Source organism: Mastigoproctus giganteus, chromosome 12 (genome assembly GCF_048544385.1).
Source record: "Mastigoproctus giganteus isolate SK-2022 chromosome 12, ASM4854438v1, whole genome shotgun sequence".
Lineage (NCBI taxonomy): Eukaryota > Metazoa > Arthropoda > Arachnida > Uropygi > Thelyphonidae > Mastigoproctus > Mastigoproctus giganteus.
The window spans coordinates 177,484,582-177,501,555 of NC_143586.1; the positions used below are offsets into that span (position 1 = coordinate 177,484,582).

At 44.0% G+C, this 16,974-nt stretch overlaps 1 protein-coding gene across 3 annotated transcripts in view; it reads left to right on the forward strand.

Moving 5' to 3' along the window:
• LOC150077618 (uncharacterized) overlaps window positions 1–16,974 on the forward strand; it is a 60,211-nt gene that overhangs the window by 30,252 nt on the left and 12,985 nt on the right. The window contains exon 3 of one of the 3 annotated variants that reach the window (XM_090386577.1): window positions 3,276–4,640. The exons of the other annotated variants lie outside the window; for them this stretch is intronic. Within the exon in view, the coding sequence (XP_090242703.1) occupies window positions 3,292–4,371 (1,080 nt within the window). The 5' untranslated portion in view covers window positions 3,276–3,291 and the 3' untranslated portion in view covers window positions 4,372–4,640. Of the gene's footprint in view, window positions 1–3,275; window positions 4,641–16,974 lie in introns of those variants that run through there. 3 annotated transcript variants of the gene reach the window in all.

The following is a 16,974-nucleotide window of genomic DNA, read 5'->3' on the forward strand; positions in this document are numbered from 1 at the left end:
CGCATTGCCAAGTAATCAGCGTATGCAATCTCGTGACAGTGTTCAAAGTTTCGAGAAAGCCATTGATCTAAACCCACATTCCAACAGAACGGGCCCAATACAGAACCGTGAGGACAACCTCTACGCGTGCAAGTTTCATAACTGGAACATCTTTCCTTGGCAGCCATCTTTCATTTGAAAAACAGCTGCGCATCACATTATATAGTTGGTAATTGCATTTCATTTGTAGAAGAGAATTAAGGACATTCTCCCACCATAAAGAATCAAAAGTTCCCTCGAAATCTGTGAACACTACCCAACAGGTATTTTGAGTTTGCACGACAGCAGAAATGAATCAAACTTTCAATGGCATTTTCAGCTGATTTTCCTTTTGTAATTCCACATTGAAAAGTTTCACTAAATTCGTTTTCCCTCATTATTTCTGTTGTTCGAAGAGCCAAAGGTTTTTCATAAATTTACCCAGATGAGGCAGTAATGCGATAGGTCTGCGTGCACGAGGATCCTTAGGGTCTTTGCCATGTTTTTGAACTATCCTATTTCCAACGCATATTTCCAAAAGTGAGACTCAATTAAACATTTATTAACCATATAAGCAAGTACCCAGCGAACCTTTGAATTCCTTCAAAACTGTCAGCCTCAACTACCTGCGCACGAAATTTGTTCCAGTAATCAACTCGCTGGCTATCAGAAAACTTCCTACGATCTACTGGAATCCTCTCTCGATCTGAAATTCTTCATAAGAATGAAAATATCGCCTTCATTCATTTTACTAATCCCTCTCAGAGCCTTATAAACCTGTGATACGTGGCTTCTTCTTCTTCGAAAAAAACCTTCCCTACAGCCTCCCTACATATCTGCCCACCTTTTTATACTGAATGGTACAAACACGTGATAGCCTCCGTTGCAAGAAAAATACAGGTGTACTTGATACAATGGCCACTCAGTGTAGTTTTAGAGTTGGCAAAACAGTGAATGGTGTCTTGCCAGCGTCGATGTGTTTTATATATTTATATCTGCTTTCCAATAAACTAAATGATGATAATGATAAAGATGCTGCTTTGCTCTTACATCTCGATGTTAATGTACATGTGTGTTAAGCTCCGAAGCAACTAAGGCTATGAGGCGAGGTGTATTCTATATGTTGCTGCGTGTATTTTTCGGTCAGTTTGCTAGACGAAACAGTCCAGTTTCAGGGAGATAAACCCATGTGCAACCCTTCCCTGAGACAGGCTAACTGAGCGACGCTGTAAAAAAAGCCCACGAAACTCCCGCTTGAGACTGACGGAATTCGAACCCACGCTTTAGTTGTGTGTGGTGTCCCATACCCTGCAACTGTGCTACCCACGAGGGCCTTACATCTCAAGGAGTTATCTGCCGAGATAAAGGTCACGAATGCAGTTTTGTCCTTCTAGTGCTAAGTGCACGCGTTAGAAGTAGAAAGGACGAAGCATTGCTGCTGACGTCACTCAGCTCACGGTGTTCAGCTTCGTCAAAGAGAACCCGCTGTGGACAGCTGAGAAATACACACAGTGGCCAAAAGAATACGAAACTCTGTATTAAGAGAGTCGCAGAAGAAAACTGTGACGTGGGTATGGCTCATTGAGTATGAAGACTGCACGGGCTGCTCGACTGCAGTAATCTGAAGCCAGAAAGGAGAAAACACGTGATCCATCAGACTTGAAAAAGGCCTTATGTAGGTGTACGTTTATCACGAGCCATGATTGAGGGAAGAAAGACATAAAGGGTTTCTCAAGAGCATCCGTCTGTAACGTTTTTAACAATGTGTGGAAAGCAAGCGGTTCTTCCACACCACAAAGGTGTAAATGTGGTACGAAAACAATAACTTCAGCGGCAAATTCATCGTACCCTAAGGAGGACTCCGTGGAGAACAGAACATCCAGTGTGCAGAAAATAACATCTGAATTCAACCAAGCCTACAGCGCACTACTTCAACCGTTCCATGCGCAGGGAATTTGTAGTCTCCTTCCTATTCGGAAGCCACTTGTTTCGGAGAAAAACGGAAAGATTCGGTTGCAGTGGTTTCGAGAATGTCGTGATTGGACAACGGGACAAATTCGTGTGGCCTGCCGAAATGTTTTTTTGAAACAGACAGTGGTCCGATGATACTGGTGGAAGGTCGAATATCATCCCGAGGGTAACTGAATTTTATAACATATTAGCTGCATCGCGCAATGTTACACTTTTATTCCGAAGGTGATGAGTACCATGGAGGACTATTATGGATGACAGTTAATTGGTGCGGTTAGCCGGCAACTCTCGCCGCTTGATCCAGCGAAGATTCACTGCACGTGGTGAATCTTTTGTATCTTTTCTCACCAGTTTGGGCAACATTATCACATGTGCACTGGCGATTCTTCCAGCGTAGCGGCCTTTGTGGCCGAGTTCACTTATCGGCTACCATCCCATTGCATCTTCAAATTAAGATAAATGAAGAAATGTAGGGGAGAGTCTATATTTCTTAAGTTTCTCCCAGAATCTAGGGTTTCTCGTCCAGCAAAGCAGACAAACCGACCATAGAACACCCGCAATTAACAGACATAAGACACAGCACGGTAGATGAATTTCATTATTCGGGTGGCCTGAAAATAAGTTTGGTTTGTATTTCTTCAGTGAATTTGCATCAACCTATTTTGAGGAAAGGCTTCTTCTTCTTGACTGACTTTTTTTTCTTTTTTTTTTTTTTTTTTTCTTTCCTTTCTGTCCAGGGAACAGACACCACAAACGACGATTGCGCTGGTTCACATCCCCTTCAGATACCAGCGAGCTTCATTATTTCCGGGCATTTCAATTAAGCCTCGCGTGGCGCCAAGAAGCCAACTGGTAACGATCGATGTCCTTTCACGACGTTTTTAAAATGCTCGTGTTCGAATCTTGTCAAGACGGGAGAAATTCCTGTTGACTTTTTTGCCGTGGCACAGCTGGACGATTCCGTTGCCGCACAGTTTCCGTTACCCTCACCACTGCCGCAAACTTGTACTTTTTTTGTCCAGCATCGTGCAACTTCAACGCTTAAACACTATTGCAACGAAGGTTCGGTTGATTTGGTACAAAAAACAAAGAAACAGCAACTGTCCCTCTGGCGGTTATTTTTCTCTAATTCAACCCCCTTCTTAAATCCTAAATCCGAATGCAACCCACCCTGTTTGGTCGAAGCCACCGTGTAAAAGAATTTGCGGTGGCCGAATTCCATTTGAAAATTACGAGACGCTATTTTGGGTAAAGCTCCATAATAAGATTCACCTTTTGTTTGACAGGTCCCGCAGACGAAGGATGTACGAAAACCTGGAGGAGTTCAAGCAGACGGTGCTGACACAACTGAGATACACCGACAGAGAACTGAGGCGGATTCTGATTCACACTCCGACTTTAAGAGACGCTTTCAAGCGGAGATTCCCACGATGGGTTGCTTCCAGGGACGACAGCATTTCCAAGATCTATGAAATGGCCAACAGTGTCGACAGCCATCACTTCAACGCCAACGTCGCCAAGTGGGTCGGCTTAGCAACGACTGCCGTTTGCGCAATTGGACTGGGAATCAACGGGTCCTGCGCGGTCCCTGTTCGGGCCAGTGCCAGCACGAGAAATGCTCTGTTGATCGGAGGAGGTGTGGGTTTAGGAACCACGGTGGGGGCGGGACTAGCGGAGTGGGGGATCACGGCAGTCATGTGGAAGAGGGTGGAGTGCATTGTCCGAGAAGAAGACGAGCAGTGGAAGCTGCTATTTGAAGGTTTTGAAGAGTGCCACCAGAGGTCCCGCATCCTGACTGAGTTAATCGAGAAGATCCTCGGCCAATCCTTCTGGGCGCTGCTGCGGACTCTGCTGCAGACGTGCCTGCAGGGACTAGCGATCGCCGGGTCGGCCCTCATTCTGTACGAATGGCTGACGAGTATCACGGGGTTTCAGCAGCTCGTGGAAGGGTGCACAACGGAGAGGCTCGACATGCTGAAGGCGTTCGCTGAAACGGTGCACGAGAAGGAAGGAGAGGAGGGCGTCGCCGGAGAAAAGAACTGCGACCGAAAACTCGTTAAAAACATCTTGATGGAAATACACGGGATTTCTGAAAAGTTTCCGCGTCTTCAGGCTGTCAGGATGGGGTCGTCATTTCTGCTGTCACATTCGCCGTACAGCGCGGGAGAGCCGCTGAGTGCCGCGGACAGAATTAAAATCTGTCTGTCCAGCATGCTGTCCTCGAAGTCCGACCATTCGGATCCGATGAGAGTCGTCGCCATCATTTTGGAGGCGGAAAGAGACAAATTGGAAAGCGCTGCTCTCGCTCCTCACTTGGTGGCGCTGCTGGAAAAAGAAGAAGAAGAAGCTCGCGAAAATAAAGCTTCGAAAGACGACCTTTAAATGGAAAGTGGGCGGAGCAGAAATCGGCAGTTGGATCGATGTGCGCGCGACAATTTTTGTTCTGTCCGAACTGACGCAAGCGTTCCTCTAAGAAACGAAATATAATATGGACAGCGGTTCTTTCTCTCCTTCTCGTTGACCTCCAGAAGTGGGCAACGTCCATCCTTCTGCCAACTGTATATATATCTTTATTGCAGGCAGTGATTGGTTACATGATTGCCTGATGCAATAATACCCACAACAGCGACAATGATAGGGGTTTAACATTAAATAACTAATACAAGAAAATTACTTAAAACATATATTAGGACATAAATACTTATAATTACATATTTTACATATAAAATTAATATTAACATGTGAAATGAAAGAAGATGAAAAGACGATGGCAGTCACTCGGCTGAAGACGAAAGCTGGTCCCTGATGATGCGTCTTCTGCACGATTTGTCCTCTATGAACGTTTTGTAGTCCACATCTATCTCCTGGACGTTGTGGAGCATCTCCATGGGCAGGAATCTATCCCCTATTCAGAGCCTCCACGCCACTGACTGCAGAGAGGGGAGGGCTCTTAGGGGTTTTGGGGGGATCCTCCAATTGCACATCTGCCAAACATTTGGCGTATTGACTTCACCCGCTATCATTTTAATTGTCACAAGCAAGCGGAGGGCAAATCCGTTTGGAGACTTTTCTGTAATTTAGAAGTTGGGTGATATCTGAAGTGTGTATGAGTGGTGGCAGTTTATGCTTGGAGAGGACCCACCGAAGAAGCCAGTACTCATCAGATGCAATGGTTTTTAGCGTGGTTTTCGTTGCCGACGCCCAGATTTCTGACCCGTAGGTGATGACTGGCTGCAGAAACCGGTATATGTATTCGAGCGTGTACCAAGGCTCTGTGACATGAAGGAGGTGTTGTTTGGCAAGCCATCTTGCTCTGCAGACCTTGTTGTAAATGTCTGCAACATGGTTATTGAAATTGAGTTTAGGGTCGAATATAACGCCGAGATCTTTGTGCTTGATGACTGGGGTGATGGGGGTTCCGTGGATTTCCAGATTTAGTTGCGTTCGGTTTGATTTGAGGGAAAATACCATTTGTACAGATTTTTTTGGATTTATCTTAAGAGAGAACTGTGCCAAGTATGTAATCAGATTCTTGAGGCTGTTGATAATGTTTCCAGAAACAGAATCAGGTCGGGCGGTCCCGTTGATCCGATAGAGAAGCTTCAAGTCGTCTGCATAACTGATAAATTCTGTTTGCTGACACAGGAATGGGTGGATGGCAGCCGTAAAGAGGAGCCCTGAGAGAACCCCGCCCTGGGGTACACCTACACAAACTTTCCTTGTGAAAGATTTTTTATTCACAGTCAAGTGAAGGACCCTGGTCGTAAGTAGCGATTTCAAGAATTCCAGTATATTGCCTTTTATCTGGTATCCATCCTCACAAAGTTGCATGAGGGGCTGGATGTCTATGTTGTCGAATGCAGACTGGATATCCAGATAAACAATTGCCATCTCAGCCATATCTTGTAGAGCCCCCAGAATGGTGGTTTGCAATAGGTTTTTAATGGTGGACTTGCGTTTCAAGGCATAGTGAATGTATAGCGATTCACATGGCAGAACCTGGTTGGTTAGGATGGGAAGAAGGCACTTCTCCATGACTTTGAGCAGACATGAGGCTTTCATTATTGGCCTGAATAGTGAAATTAATGTCGCTCCTTGAGTTTTGGGGATCGGTCGGACAATATATTGATTCCAGGCTGTTGGGAAACTTTGCGTTGTGAGGATTCCATTGAAGATACCTAGGAGTGCATCAATGATGAATACACTAACGCTCTTAAGAATGAATTGTGGGACCCCATCATATCCAGTGCAAGACGTTGGTGGGATATCATTGATGGCCTGGATAAGCTCTCTTTTTGTGATGATGATGGAAGCGAGGACATCTCGCTGACAACTGTTGTGAATTTTAAAGTCTGATGCTGACTTTGGCTTAAATCTTGTGATGTAGTCTAGCCATTCAATTGGATTAAGTTGTTGGGGGAATTCATCATGCCTTGCCTTAAACGGTGCTTTCCCGATCTTGATTGTTTTGTCGATATAGGCTTTAATGGCTTCAGATTTGCTTCTATTGAACTGGGCGCGGGCTCTTGAGTATGCAATTCTGTCTAGTGGGTCTAATTTTGCTTTCCATTTTGCATGTAGTCGTTGTTTATTCCGAAATTTAAGGCTGAGATCTTGGGTCCACCATGCTTTGCTTCGACAGGAGATTCAAACTGTTTTTGAAGCTGCAGTTCGAGCAATAGACTGCAGCCAGCAGGTAAGAAAGTGCAGCCCGAGCTGTGGATCACATTGGTTTAGGGCTTCCCAAGGAAAAATAGATGCTGCGAAGCAGCATTTCTCTGGATTGAGGAGAGAAGGGCTAATCACTGTCTTCTTAACTAGTGCCTGATGTTGCCAGGATGTCCTGGGAGTGATTGGAAGAATGAGGCCTACTGGTAGATGGTCTGACATGAAGGCTGTTTCCGGTTGGCTGTCAACGGTGAGGGTGTCTGTTGCAAATATTAGGTCTTACAGGTTAGAGCCTCTGGTAGGGGAAAAATTCTGGAGGGTCAGACCCACTGATGCCAGATTAGAAGATAACAATTTGCGAAGACTGTGTTGGCCTGAGCTAATATTAAAGTCTCCACACACTAGTAATGTTGCTTTAGGGTGGCATTGATTAATGATCCAGTTGGAGATCTCTTGTAAAGTGTTCTTTACTGTGGGAGGGGGGGATGTAGACTGTGCACACGTCAAGTCTGTGGCCTTGAATGCTGAGTGAGGCTCTCGCAGCTTCAAACAGTTCTGTTTTTAGTGTTGCTGAGCTTGTCAGTGAGAATTTTTTTGTGTTGAAGAGAATGCCTACACCACCACCACCAGTTGTCCGTTCCCTGGAGACAAAAATGCCCGAGAAGCAAGTGGCTTGAGAAAATGCGAGGTCTTCTTCATTGGGGGACAGCCATGTCTCTGTGATACAAATGATGTCATACCACCTTGACAAAAGAAGAATTTCCATTGTCTGAAGTTTATTTCTCAGACTTCTAGCATTTTGATAGAAAAGTGTGCACATTAAAGAAGTTTGGACTGTGAATCGCGTTCAACCAAACTATGGAAAAAGTTTTCGCATTTTTCAAGACGATGCGGAAGGTTAAAGTTGGTGAACAGTCGGCAATAATTAGTTTTCCTCTCAAGTACGCCGGTGGTGGACAACAAGTTAAGACACAGTCTACTTTGCACCCCTTCGCGAATCGATCTGAAATTGCGTCTGTGGGATAGTGTAATCGAAATTCGGTCCGGTGCTGGTACGCAAATGTGGGTGGTTTTAAATACAACGGTCTGTTCGTGCATCATTCACTTACACTGCGCACGAATTCCGTCTCCGTAATATTAGTTGGTCCCGTGGCCAGCAGCGTAACAATAAATTTTCTCGCTCGTTTGTGCACCAGGAACCGGGCAATATTAGCCAACACGTGCGTTTGTGCCCAGGGTGCTCGCTTAGTTTTTGGAGCTCATTTTCTTTTGTTATAGCTATATTATGCCATTTAAGAAATTTTGGGGACACCTTCCTGTGTCAGGAAGTGTGCGGAACATCGCAAACAGTGCAATCCCCTTTTTCACCCTTATCCGTGCACAGCACGAGGATTTACAGCAGCGGATATCAGTCCGGGATGAAAGTAGGCCAACCAAGTGTCAGTTCTGACGCATTTCGACAAAAGTTCAAGCATTGTATTCAAGTGTGTTGTCTTCTGTCGCCGGAAGCGCAGTGGTTGCGACCGCTGTCTTTCTACGCCATCCATTCAGTTCAAATCCCATTGAAAACAAAAGAGGGACTTCTTAGTGGCCCTTTTTCACACTGACGCCGAAAGTTTTATTCGCTTTCTGACTATGGGTTGCGTGGTCCCACCTCCCAGCACGGGATTTTCATTCCGAAAGACAGACTGATGACTACGTCGAAACAAATTATTAGTTGCCACCAGTAATGAAGATCATTTATTTGCCTCAGCCGCACAGTTTACAGAAGAACGGTTGGTCTGCGCAGGTGACACAGTGGCATCGTCAGCTAACCTGCCATATTGCGTGTTTCGATGGGCCTTTTATTGTGTGGGTTGAGAAAGACCTTGCGCTTCAGAAAATGCGATTTGTACTGTAAACAGAAACCGTACTGATGTGTTGAGGTTGCAACGCAGAACTATTTTCCCTTTTAGGGAACGTGTCACCATCATTCACCCTTCAGGACCCGGAAATCTGTACCTCGGAGTTTCCTCGGATAGTCCCCGGTTGCTGTGAACCATTCCAATAGCATTTGGGGAACGCTGTCTAAAGTGGGGGATTACACAAGCACTTTATCACGAAAATCTAAACACAAAAGGGTTCTCAGTCCTTTGGGTACAGGATTTGCAAGTATTCCTTCGTGAAAGACTGGAATCGAGGTCACTTTACTCGCGAGCAAGAAATTAATTTTCAGTCAGTCAAGGGACTGAACGTGTACAGCTCTCTCTGCATTCCCGATATGCTGGATTATTTACTTGAGTTCGCGAAAATAGCAAATCTTCCCACTTCCCGTCTTCGCACACTTGTGCGTGGCTTCATCTCAAACAGAGCTCTGCATGGTGTGTTCGCGAGTTTTTATGAAACTTAAACCGCAGTATTGTGTCGGTAATGGTGTGCGTTCTTTGGTCAAAAAACGTTGTTCTTTTTCTAAATTGTGTTCTTTGATCGAAAACCCCAAGTTTCCAAGATTTGAAAAAAAATTATCACGCTACCTACACACGAACCCGTCGAACTCGGCCGCGACGTAATAAACAGAGAGCATCCCCCTACCCCCGATAAAAATCCTTTCACTTTTGATGGGATTCAAACTCAGACCTTTTGCACACGATGTGGAAATGCAAGCAGACATAACAGGAGAAGTGTCCGGGGACATAACCCAAAATGAGCGCAGAGATCTCCTTTTCGTGGATTCCTTCGGATTTTTCCATGGCCCGTGTGGATCGCAGTTTGCGATTCGCTAATCTACAAATTTAAATTATTACATTTTAACAATTTAAATTATTAAAAATTTAAATTTAATTGACTACAAATTTAAATTATTAAATTCACGTCACCACAGCGTGTTCTTCATATCCAAAACGAAAGGAAACTGAAATCCTTCGGGTACAGCCGGATACTCGACTCTCCTCGTCTAGAGAAAATAAGGGGCCCATAAAAACATCATCGAAATGATCGCTACAGATATGGTGTCGGCTCTGATATCACCGGGGCCTTTGACCACTCTCATTACTGGCATGATATCCCCGCAGGAGTGTAACAGACCGCTATTAAGCCTCCTATACCCTCCCTCCCCCCCCCCACACAGTGCTGTTACGTCACAACACGTGCTTCCATAGCAAACTTTGCAATATTCTGCACATCGCTTAGTCTTAACTTTTGTTGCCCATCGTATGAGTGTTCGTTCCCGCAACCATCTGTTGTTTGTAAAGAATTCTCAACTGCCTGTTTCTGCTGTCAGACGCCATCATTATATATTGCAGCCATTTTGTATAACTGCTGTTATTTGTATGTTTTTCCCGTATTCTGTTCCTTACGCTGTTGTTAAATGGCCAAATAAAGTGATTGCTCTTAAAATCATTGTGTGACTGTTCCAAGTAAAAAGAGTTCTCTTTTAACGATCAACTCCAATAACACAGACACCTTTAAGTCCTTTTGAATGCATTTCACTACTCATATTATCAAATATGCGCTTGCCCACACTTAATATCCGGACGCCTGTCTACAAATAATTTTTATGGCAGCTTCTACTCTCCGTGGAAATACTCCACCAGCTTTTGGTAAATGTCCTCCGACATTTTCTGCCATTCAAAAGCGGCAACCAAGTCAGCGCCGTTTTTCGAGCAGCCCCTCCTCACACGCACTGGATGATCGAATTCGTTCCAGAGGTCCTCTCTAGGATTATGATCAGCCTCTTGACTGGCCTGTCCAAAGTTTTGACGCTCATCTCCTTAAACCAATCAGTTACAAATGCACGCAGTATGACATCGAGCTTTGTCCCGCTAATAGAGATATGGACCTTCCCCGATGTGCTGCCACAGCGTATGTAACATTAATATCCGGGATGTCTAAATAGACCTCGGCATCAATGCTTTTTCCCAAAATGTTCGAGGCCAAGCCATGAAAAATAGCCCCACACCATCCTGCTTTCTCCGCCATACTTCGTTGTTGGCACAGTCCAGTCCGACAGGTAGCTTTCTCCGGGCATCCGCCACACCCAGTCAAGGCCACCAGACTGGTAGACGATGTACTCCAACCACAATGTTTCATTGGTTCAAAAACAGCTGGTCTTGCAACAAGCTAGTCGGAGCATGTGCATTAGTCCGTACGATGATTATTGGCTTGTGAAATAATGCACGACCGTGGTACCTCATATCATGCAGCGTCCTCTGTACTTGTGCTGACATACGTCCCAATGGTCAGAATGGGATCGTGTGTGGCATATCATTGGAAAACACGAATTGGAACACGAAGAGTCCCAATTGTCAGAATCGGATCATCCGCCCGATTCGATTGTTTGCAGGGCCCTTCCGTCCAGTTTCTTCATATTTGGTCATTTCGTGACGGCTTCAGCAGCAACAGTCCCGCCTCTACTGGCAAATCACATCAGCGATCGTCCAGCGAGGGATTTTCAGTGGAACATCACCGACTGCTCGCGTACCACTCTGTTACCATTCCTCGAAAAAAGTCTGCTTACTCCGGCACGTTGAATTCGCGATCGGACTGCTCTACCATTGAGAATGCAAAGTGTGAGGGGTGTCCGGATATTCGGGGTAGCGCAGTGTTCAGTATACATACAGTATATATCAAATGTAAACGCTATATATATATATATATATATATATATAATAATAATACAATATATAAAAGATTGTATTAAAGAGTAAAAACAGAAAACATCAGAGAGTTAAATAAACTGGATATGGCAAATGCACCGAAGCGCGCAAAGCAGCAGCAACGGATGCAAATGTAAATATATGTATATTTTAATTAATATGATAAATAAAAGTAAAGATGGCAGTTCGAAACTCCGGAAAGCTTAAAAAATTACATGAAAACGTTAAAAGAAAGTTACGATAGCCTACATCAGATAAAGGCGGGAAAAATTTACTAAATACAGAATTCCGAAACGGGGAATAAAATATGAAATATTAATAAATAATGAAATCTGATGTCAGCAAAATAAATATTGATGCCAAATCAGGTATTTCATCGGGGGACTACACCTGACATAGCATCAACGGACTGCGTTTCCATACTTGCCCTCAGCCTCTCCCGTTTTATTTATTTATTTATTTATTATTATTTTTTTTTTATATATATATATGGTCCTCTCTGGTACACTTCTCGCCACATTTCTTCTTATCTACCTAAATTTCTCCTTATTCTGTATATTTAAAATACTGTCTTAAAAACTGATTACAGAGGTCACTAGTCATCTATTTTTTTCGTCAGTAGCTGTTTTATTTGTTTTGTTTGCAGCTATCGTATTGACCTCATGTAGTTTCGCGTCGCCATTTTCAGGTATAATATTTTTAATCTTCTACTTTTTATAATATTCACCCTTTTCTCTTAATTATATTTTCATTATAATACTGCGTAGGGACTACCTTGTCCATACTTTGTAAGAGATACCTTTTCGTTTTTTTTTTTTTTTTTACATTTTTATATTTGTTTATTTACATTTATAAATTTTCTCTTGCATAACTATGGGCAAGTATGGAAACGCAGTCCGTTGATGCTATGTCAGGTGTAGTCCCCCGATGAAATACCTGATTTAGCATCAATATTTATTTTGCTGACATCAGATTTCATTATTTATTAATATTTCATATTTTATTCCCCGTTTCGGAATTCTGTATTTAGTAAATTTTTCTCGCCTTTATCTGATGTAGGCTATCGTAACTTTCTTTTAACGTTTTCATGTAATTTTTTAAGCTTTCCGGAGTTTCGATCTGCCATCTTTACTTTTATTTATCATATTAATTAAAATATACATATATATATATATATATATATATAATGTAAAATAATATATTATATTGAGTTAAATTAAGCAATAAAATGTTGGTGTAAATACTAGATAAGTGGGGTGAAGACAGCGATTTAATTCTATCTCATATTGGGGTGTATTCACACCGATATTTTAAACTCAAAATACTGTATATTATGCTTTCACCATTCTAAAGCGTTTAGGGCATAAGCCTCGTGCTACGGGAGAGTCTAGAATATGTATAAATATAGTGCAAGCGCATCAGAAATACATAGCTATATCTGAATAAATCAGAATATTAGTAAAACGGCATCGTTTTAAGTTATATCTCATATTGTGAATACCTTCACAACGAGTTGCCATGATATTGCACTACTTCGAATAAGTAACGCTTCACTAAGAAGAAGACTAATGTTACTTATACTCAGATGGATACCACCCATGGGTGGTGGTATCCATCTGAGAAAGCCACGCTGACATGCAGGGGGCAATGAGCACACTAACACATAACACAGAAGAAGGAAACAAACAGCAAGAGTCAACCCCGATCTAGATCCCACTCTTCCTGAAGGAACATCCTAGAGCAGATTCGTATGTTGCGTATGCAGCTGGAGAGCCTGATGGCCAAAGAAAATAACAAGATCACAACAGGCCTCCGTGGTGAGATTGTCAATATATGGACAAAGACGGAGACTATATTAATGAACACCCACGTGGAACAAGAAAAGGCCAGCACTAAACTGGAAGCTTTTCTCATGGATAGGGCACACCAAATGCGACAGCGTGCCCCAACCTACGCAGACACGCCGAGGAAACCTGCCGATAAATCGGCAACCACCAGTAAACAAATGACAACGAGGAAAGAAACCGTTTTACTCCAACAACCAAATCTTATTATTCTAAACCCTGCTACAGATGACACCCCAAGACAAGTGAGGGAATTAAAACAGCTGTGATCACCAAGTTAAACGATGATCTGAAAACCACAAAGATTAAATCAATCCGCAAGACAAGTAACACCGGAGTAATTACAGAAACGGGGACAAAGGAAGGGGTAGCCAAAATCCTCTTTAACCCAAGAATTCAGTCACTGGGGCTAGTGGCCGAAACTCCAAGAAAAAAAGGCCCTGCGATAATAATTTTTGATGTCAACAAAGACCTGACCCCGGATGAACTTAAAGAGGAGTTATATTATAGAAACCTACAGGAGGACTTTCCGGACGCGGAAATGGATCAACTAATAACCCCGAAATATAAAACAAGATCTAGGAATGGAAATGCCACCAACTGGGTGATCGAGCTCGCCCCATCAGCATGGCAAAAAATTAGTAACCAAAACAGAGTTTACATTCAATGGGGAAGCCACCGTTTTAAGGAGCATGTGGCTGTTCCCGAGTGTTTTAAGTACTGCCGCTTCGGCCGCACCACACACATGCACACAAACTGAGCCAACCTGCGGGCACTGTGCCGAAAAAGGGCACAAATACAACGCATGCCCTAATAAATGCGCCGAGCCCGTCTGAGCGAACTGCAAGGCACAGACTCAATCAGGGATAATAAATGCCCTGTCTACCTAAAATACAAGAACATACACCAGACCCGAACCGATTATGGGTACGCCGCACAAATGCTATAACACCAATTAAGGAGATTAAATTTTTACAAATTAACGCGCAGCGTGCTCGAGCGGTAGTACACCAAATAAGAAAAAAAGCTGGCGAAGAGAACATCGACGTTATCCTAATACAAGAGCCCTACACGCTTAATAAGGAAGTCAGGGGATACCCCCTAACTTACAAGATCGCCCAAGTGGATGGAGATACCCCATGGGCCGCTGTAGCGGTCCGTAATCCTAATATTACGGTCACGAAAATCGTACACTTTTGCTCAGCCTGGGCTGCATGTGTGCACCTTATTACACCTCTAGGAGAATTATATGTCGTCTCGCTGTATTGTAGGCCGGGAGAAGACATCCTACCTGCAATCAGGTATATGCAGACAGTCATTGCACAACTTCCCAAAGCAAAAATCGTCATCGGCGCTAATGTTAATTGCCATTCCCAGCTGTGGCACAGTGAGACTGAAGACCGACGTGGGCATGGCCAACGACTGGAGGAATTCCTTGCAAATTCCACTCTCACCGTAATAAATCAACCCAACAACATTTTCTAGTACCATTTGGGAGGCCACAATCGATGTGACCCTTGCAACCAGATCACTGGCACGATATCTGTCGAACTGGACGGTACATGACTCATGGACAACATCCGACCATCGGGCCATTACGTTCCAGCTGAAACAGTCCATTGCTTGCTCACCAATAATCAGACAGATAATGCACAGATATGCCCTCGCCAAGACTGGAACCTCTTCGAGCAAGTGCTGGCCGACTCCTCTCACAGGCTTCAAGTAAGTGATTTCCAAGCACTGAATCCAGCCCAACACCAACGTGCTGTCACAGACATGATCACATTGGCCTGCAACATCTCCATCAAAAGGAAGAACCCCAAACCGGGTATAGTCCCTTGGTGGGGCCCTGAGCTAGAAGCCCGAAGACGCCAAGTAAATAACAGACGAAAAACTTTTCAGCACGTTCGCAGGTCATGGCCAGAGGCTGAGGTAGAAGCACTCAGACAGCAGTACAGGGAAGTCCGGAATAGCTACACCACATTAATTAGGAAGCGCAAATGAAAATCAGGTATATGCATCGTGGAACATCGTGGGAAGACCTTGTTTTTACTTTTGGCAACTCGGATCCCTGGGGGGTAGTCTTCAAGGTAACTACCAACAAGCTCCCCCAGAGGTGAAGTGATTCCATCCACAAAGAACTCTCTTGGAACTATAACCACTAGTTGGCACGCATCGATAAATAACATACTTGATTTAATATTCAAACAGCCAGCTGCTCCATCCACTCCGCAGCAAATACAACTGTGTGAAGACAAAAGTTACACCACGCTCCTAGCAGGAGCCTCCATTCACAGCTAAAGAACTCAGTACCGCAGCATCAAAACTGAGAGACAGAAAATCACCGGGACTAGACTTGCTAGAACCGGAAATTGTGAAAAAGGTGGCGGAGTATAATCCAAAGCTTCGCCTTAATCTCTTTAACCATTGTCTCCAGCGTGGATGATTCCCAACAGACTGGAAAATGGCAAACATCAGGCTAATTTTGAAAAATTCCAGCAAACCCAATGACCAACCAGGTTCCTATAGACCCATCGCTCTCCTGTCAGTAATAAGCAAGTTGTTTGAGCGTCTTCTAAGACAAAGAATAGAAACATATTACAACAATGCCAACTTACTATCCCCAAATCAATATGGATTCAGAAAGGGTCGTTCCATTGTTGATGCACTGGAGAAAATGATTGAAGGCACAAAGAGAAAGGACAGAAAATATTTCTTAGCCATCTCAGTGGACTTTGCCGGGACGTTTGACGCACTCTGGTGGCCAAGCTTCCTCGGCAGACTCCGTACAGCAAATCTCCCTAGCAACCTGTACCAATGCATAACAAATTATCTATCACAGCGGAGCATAACCGTCAGGACACCGTATAGCAAAGTTACGCGCCAAATCTATAGAGGTTGTCCCCAGGGCTCTGTCCTTGGTTCCCTACTATGGAACATCGAACTTGATGAGTTCCTGAACATAGACCTGCAGAATGTCCAATCTCAAGCATATGCAGACGACTTAGTCCTTACCCTTGCCGCTGATACTAGATCCCAACTGGAAGCCCCAGCAAATAGAGCACTCGGAACTTTACAGGACTGGCCTTGGCACAACCACCTGGAAATCTCACCAGTAAAGGCAAACTTCAAGGCTCTCTGAACGTAGCGAGGCCACCGCAAATCAAAATCCAAGGGATAACTATCCGGTTAACAACTGAGATGAGATACCTTGGAGTGATCTTGGATAGGAACCTATCTTTCAAACCACACCTGAAATATCTACATACCAAGATTCGAAAATATACTGCGCTAGTGGCAAGAATCGCACGTCGGGACTGGAGATTTAAGCGACGCGCGCTCACCCTCTTCTATAAGGCTATGTTCAACCCTATAATCACCTATGCATCCGGTATCTGGTTTTCAAAGGCCACCACAGCAGTTAAGAAGAGGAAACTTGACTCGATTCAGCGTGTCATCCTGCTCACCATCACCCGGGCCTGCTGCACGGTCAGCACAAATGCCTTTGCAAGTGTTGGCCGGTGTGCTACCTCTAGATCTAGAAATAATCAATGGTTTGCTTAGCATGTTTTCCAAAGGTAAAGCCATCTCCTGTCTGGATTTTACCACCGACCCCTCAAATAACATCAAGCCCGAGAAGAAGCGCCTCACTGCATACTTGCAGCAGGTCTGGCAGTCTAGGTGGACATAGTCTACAAAAGGAGGAGTCACCAGAAAATTCATTCCTACAATAGCAACAGTATACCCGAAATCCTCCCACATGGTTCTTCCCTGGCCTATACGTCACTTTTTTGTTAACTGGCCATGGATCTATCAGAGGAAAGCTCACTGCACTCGGG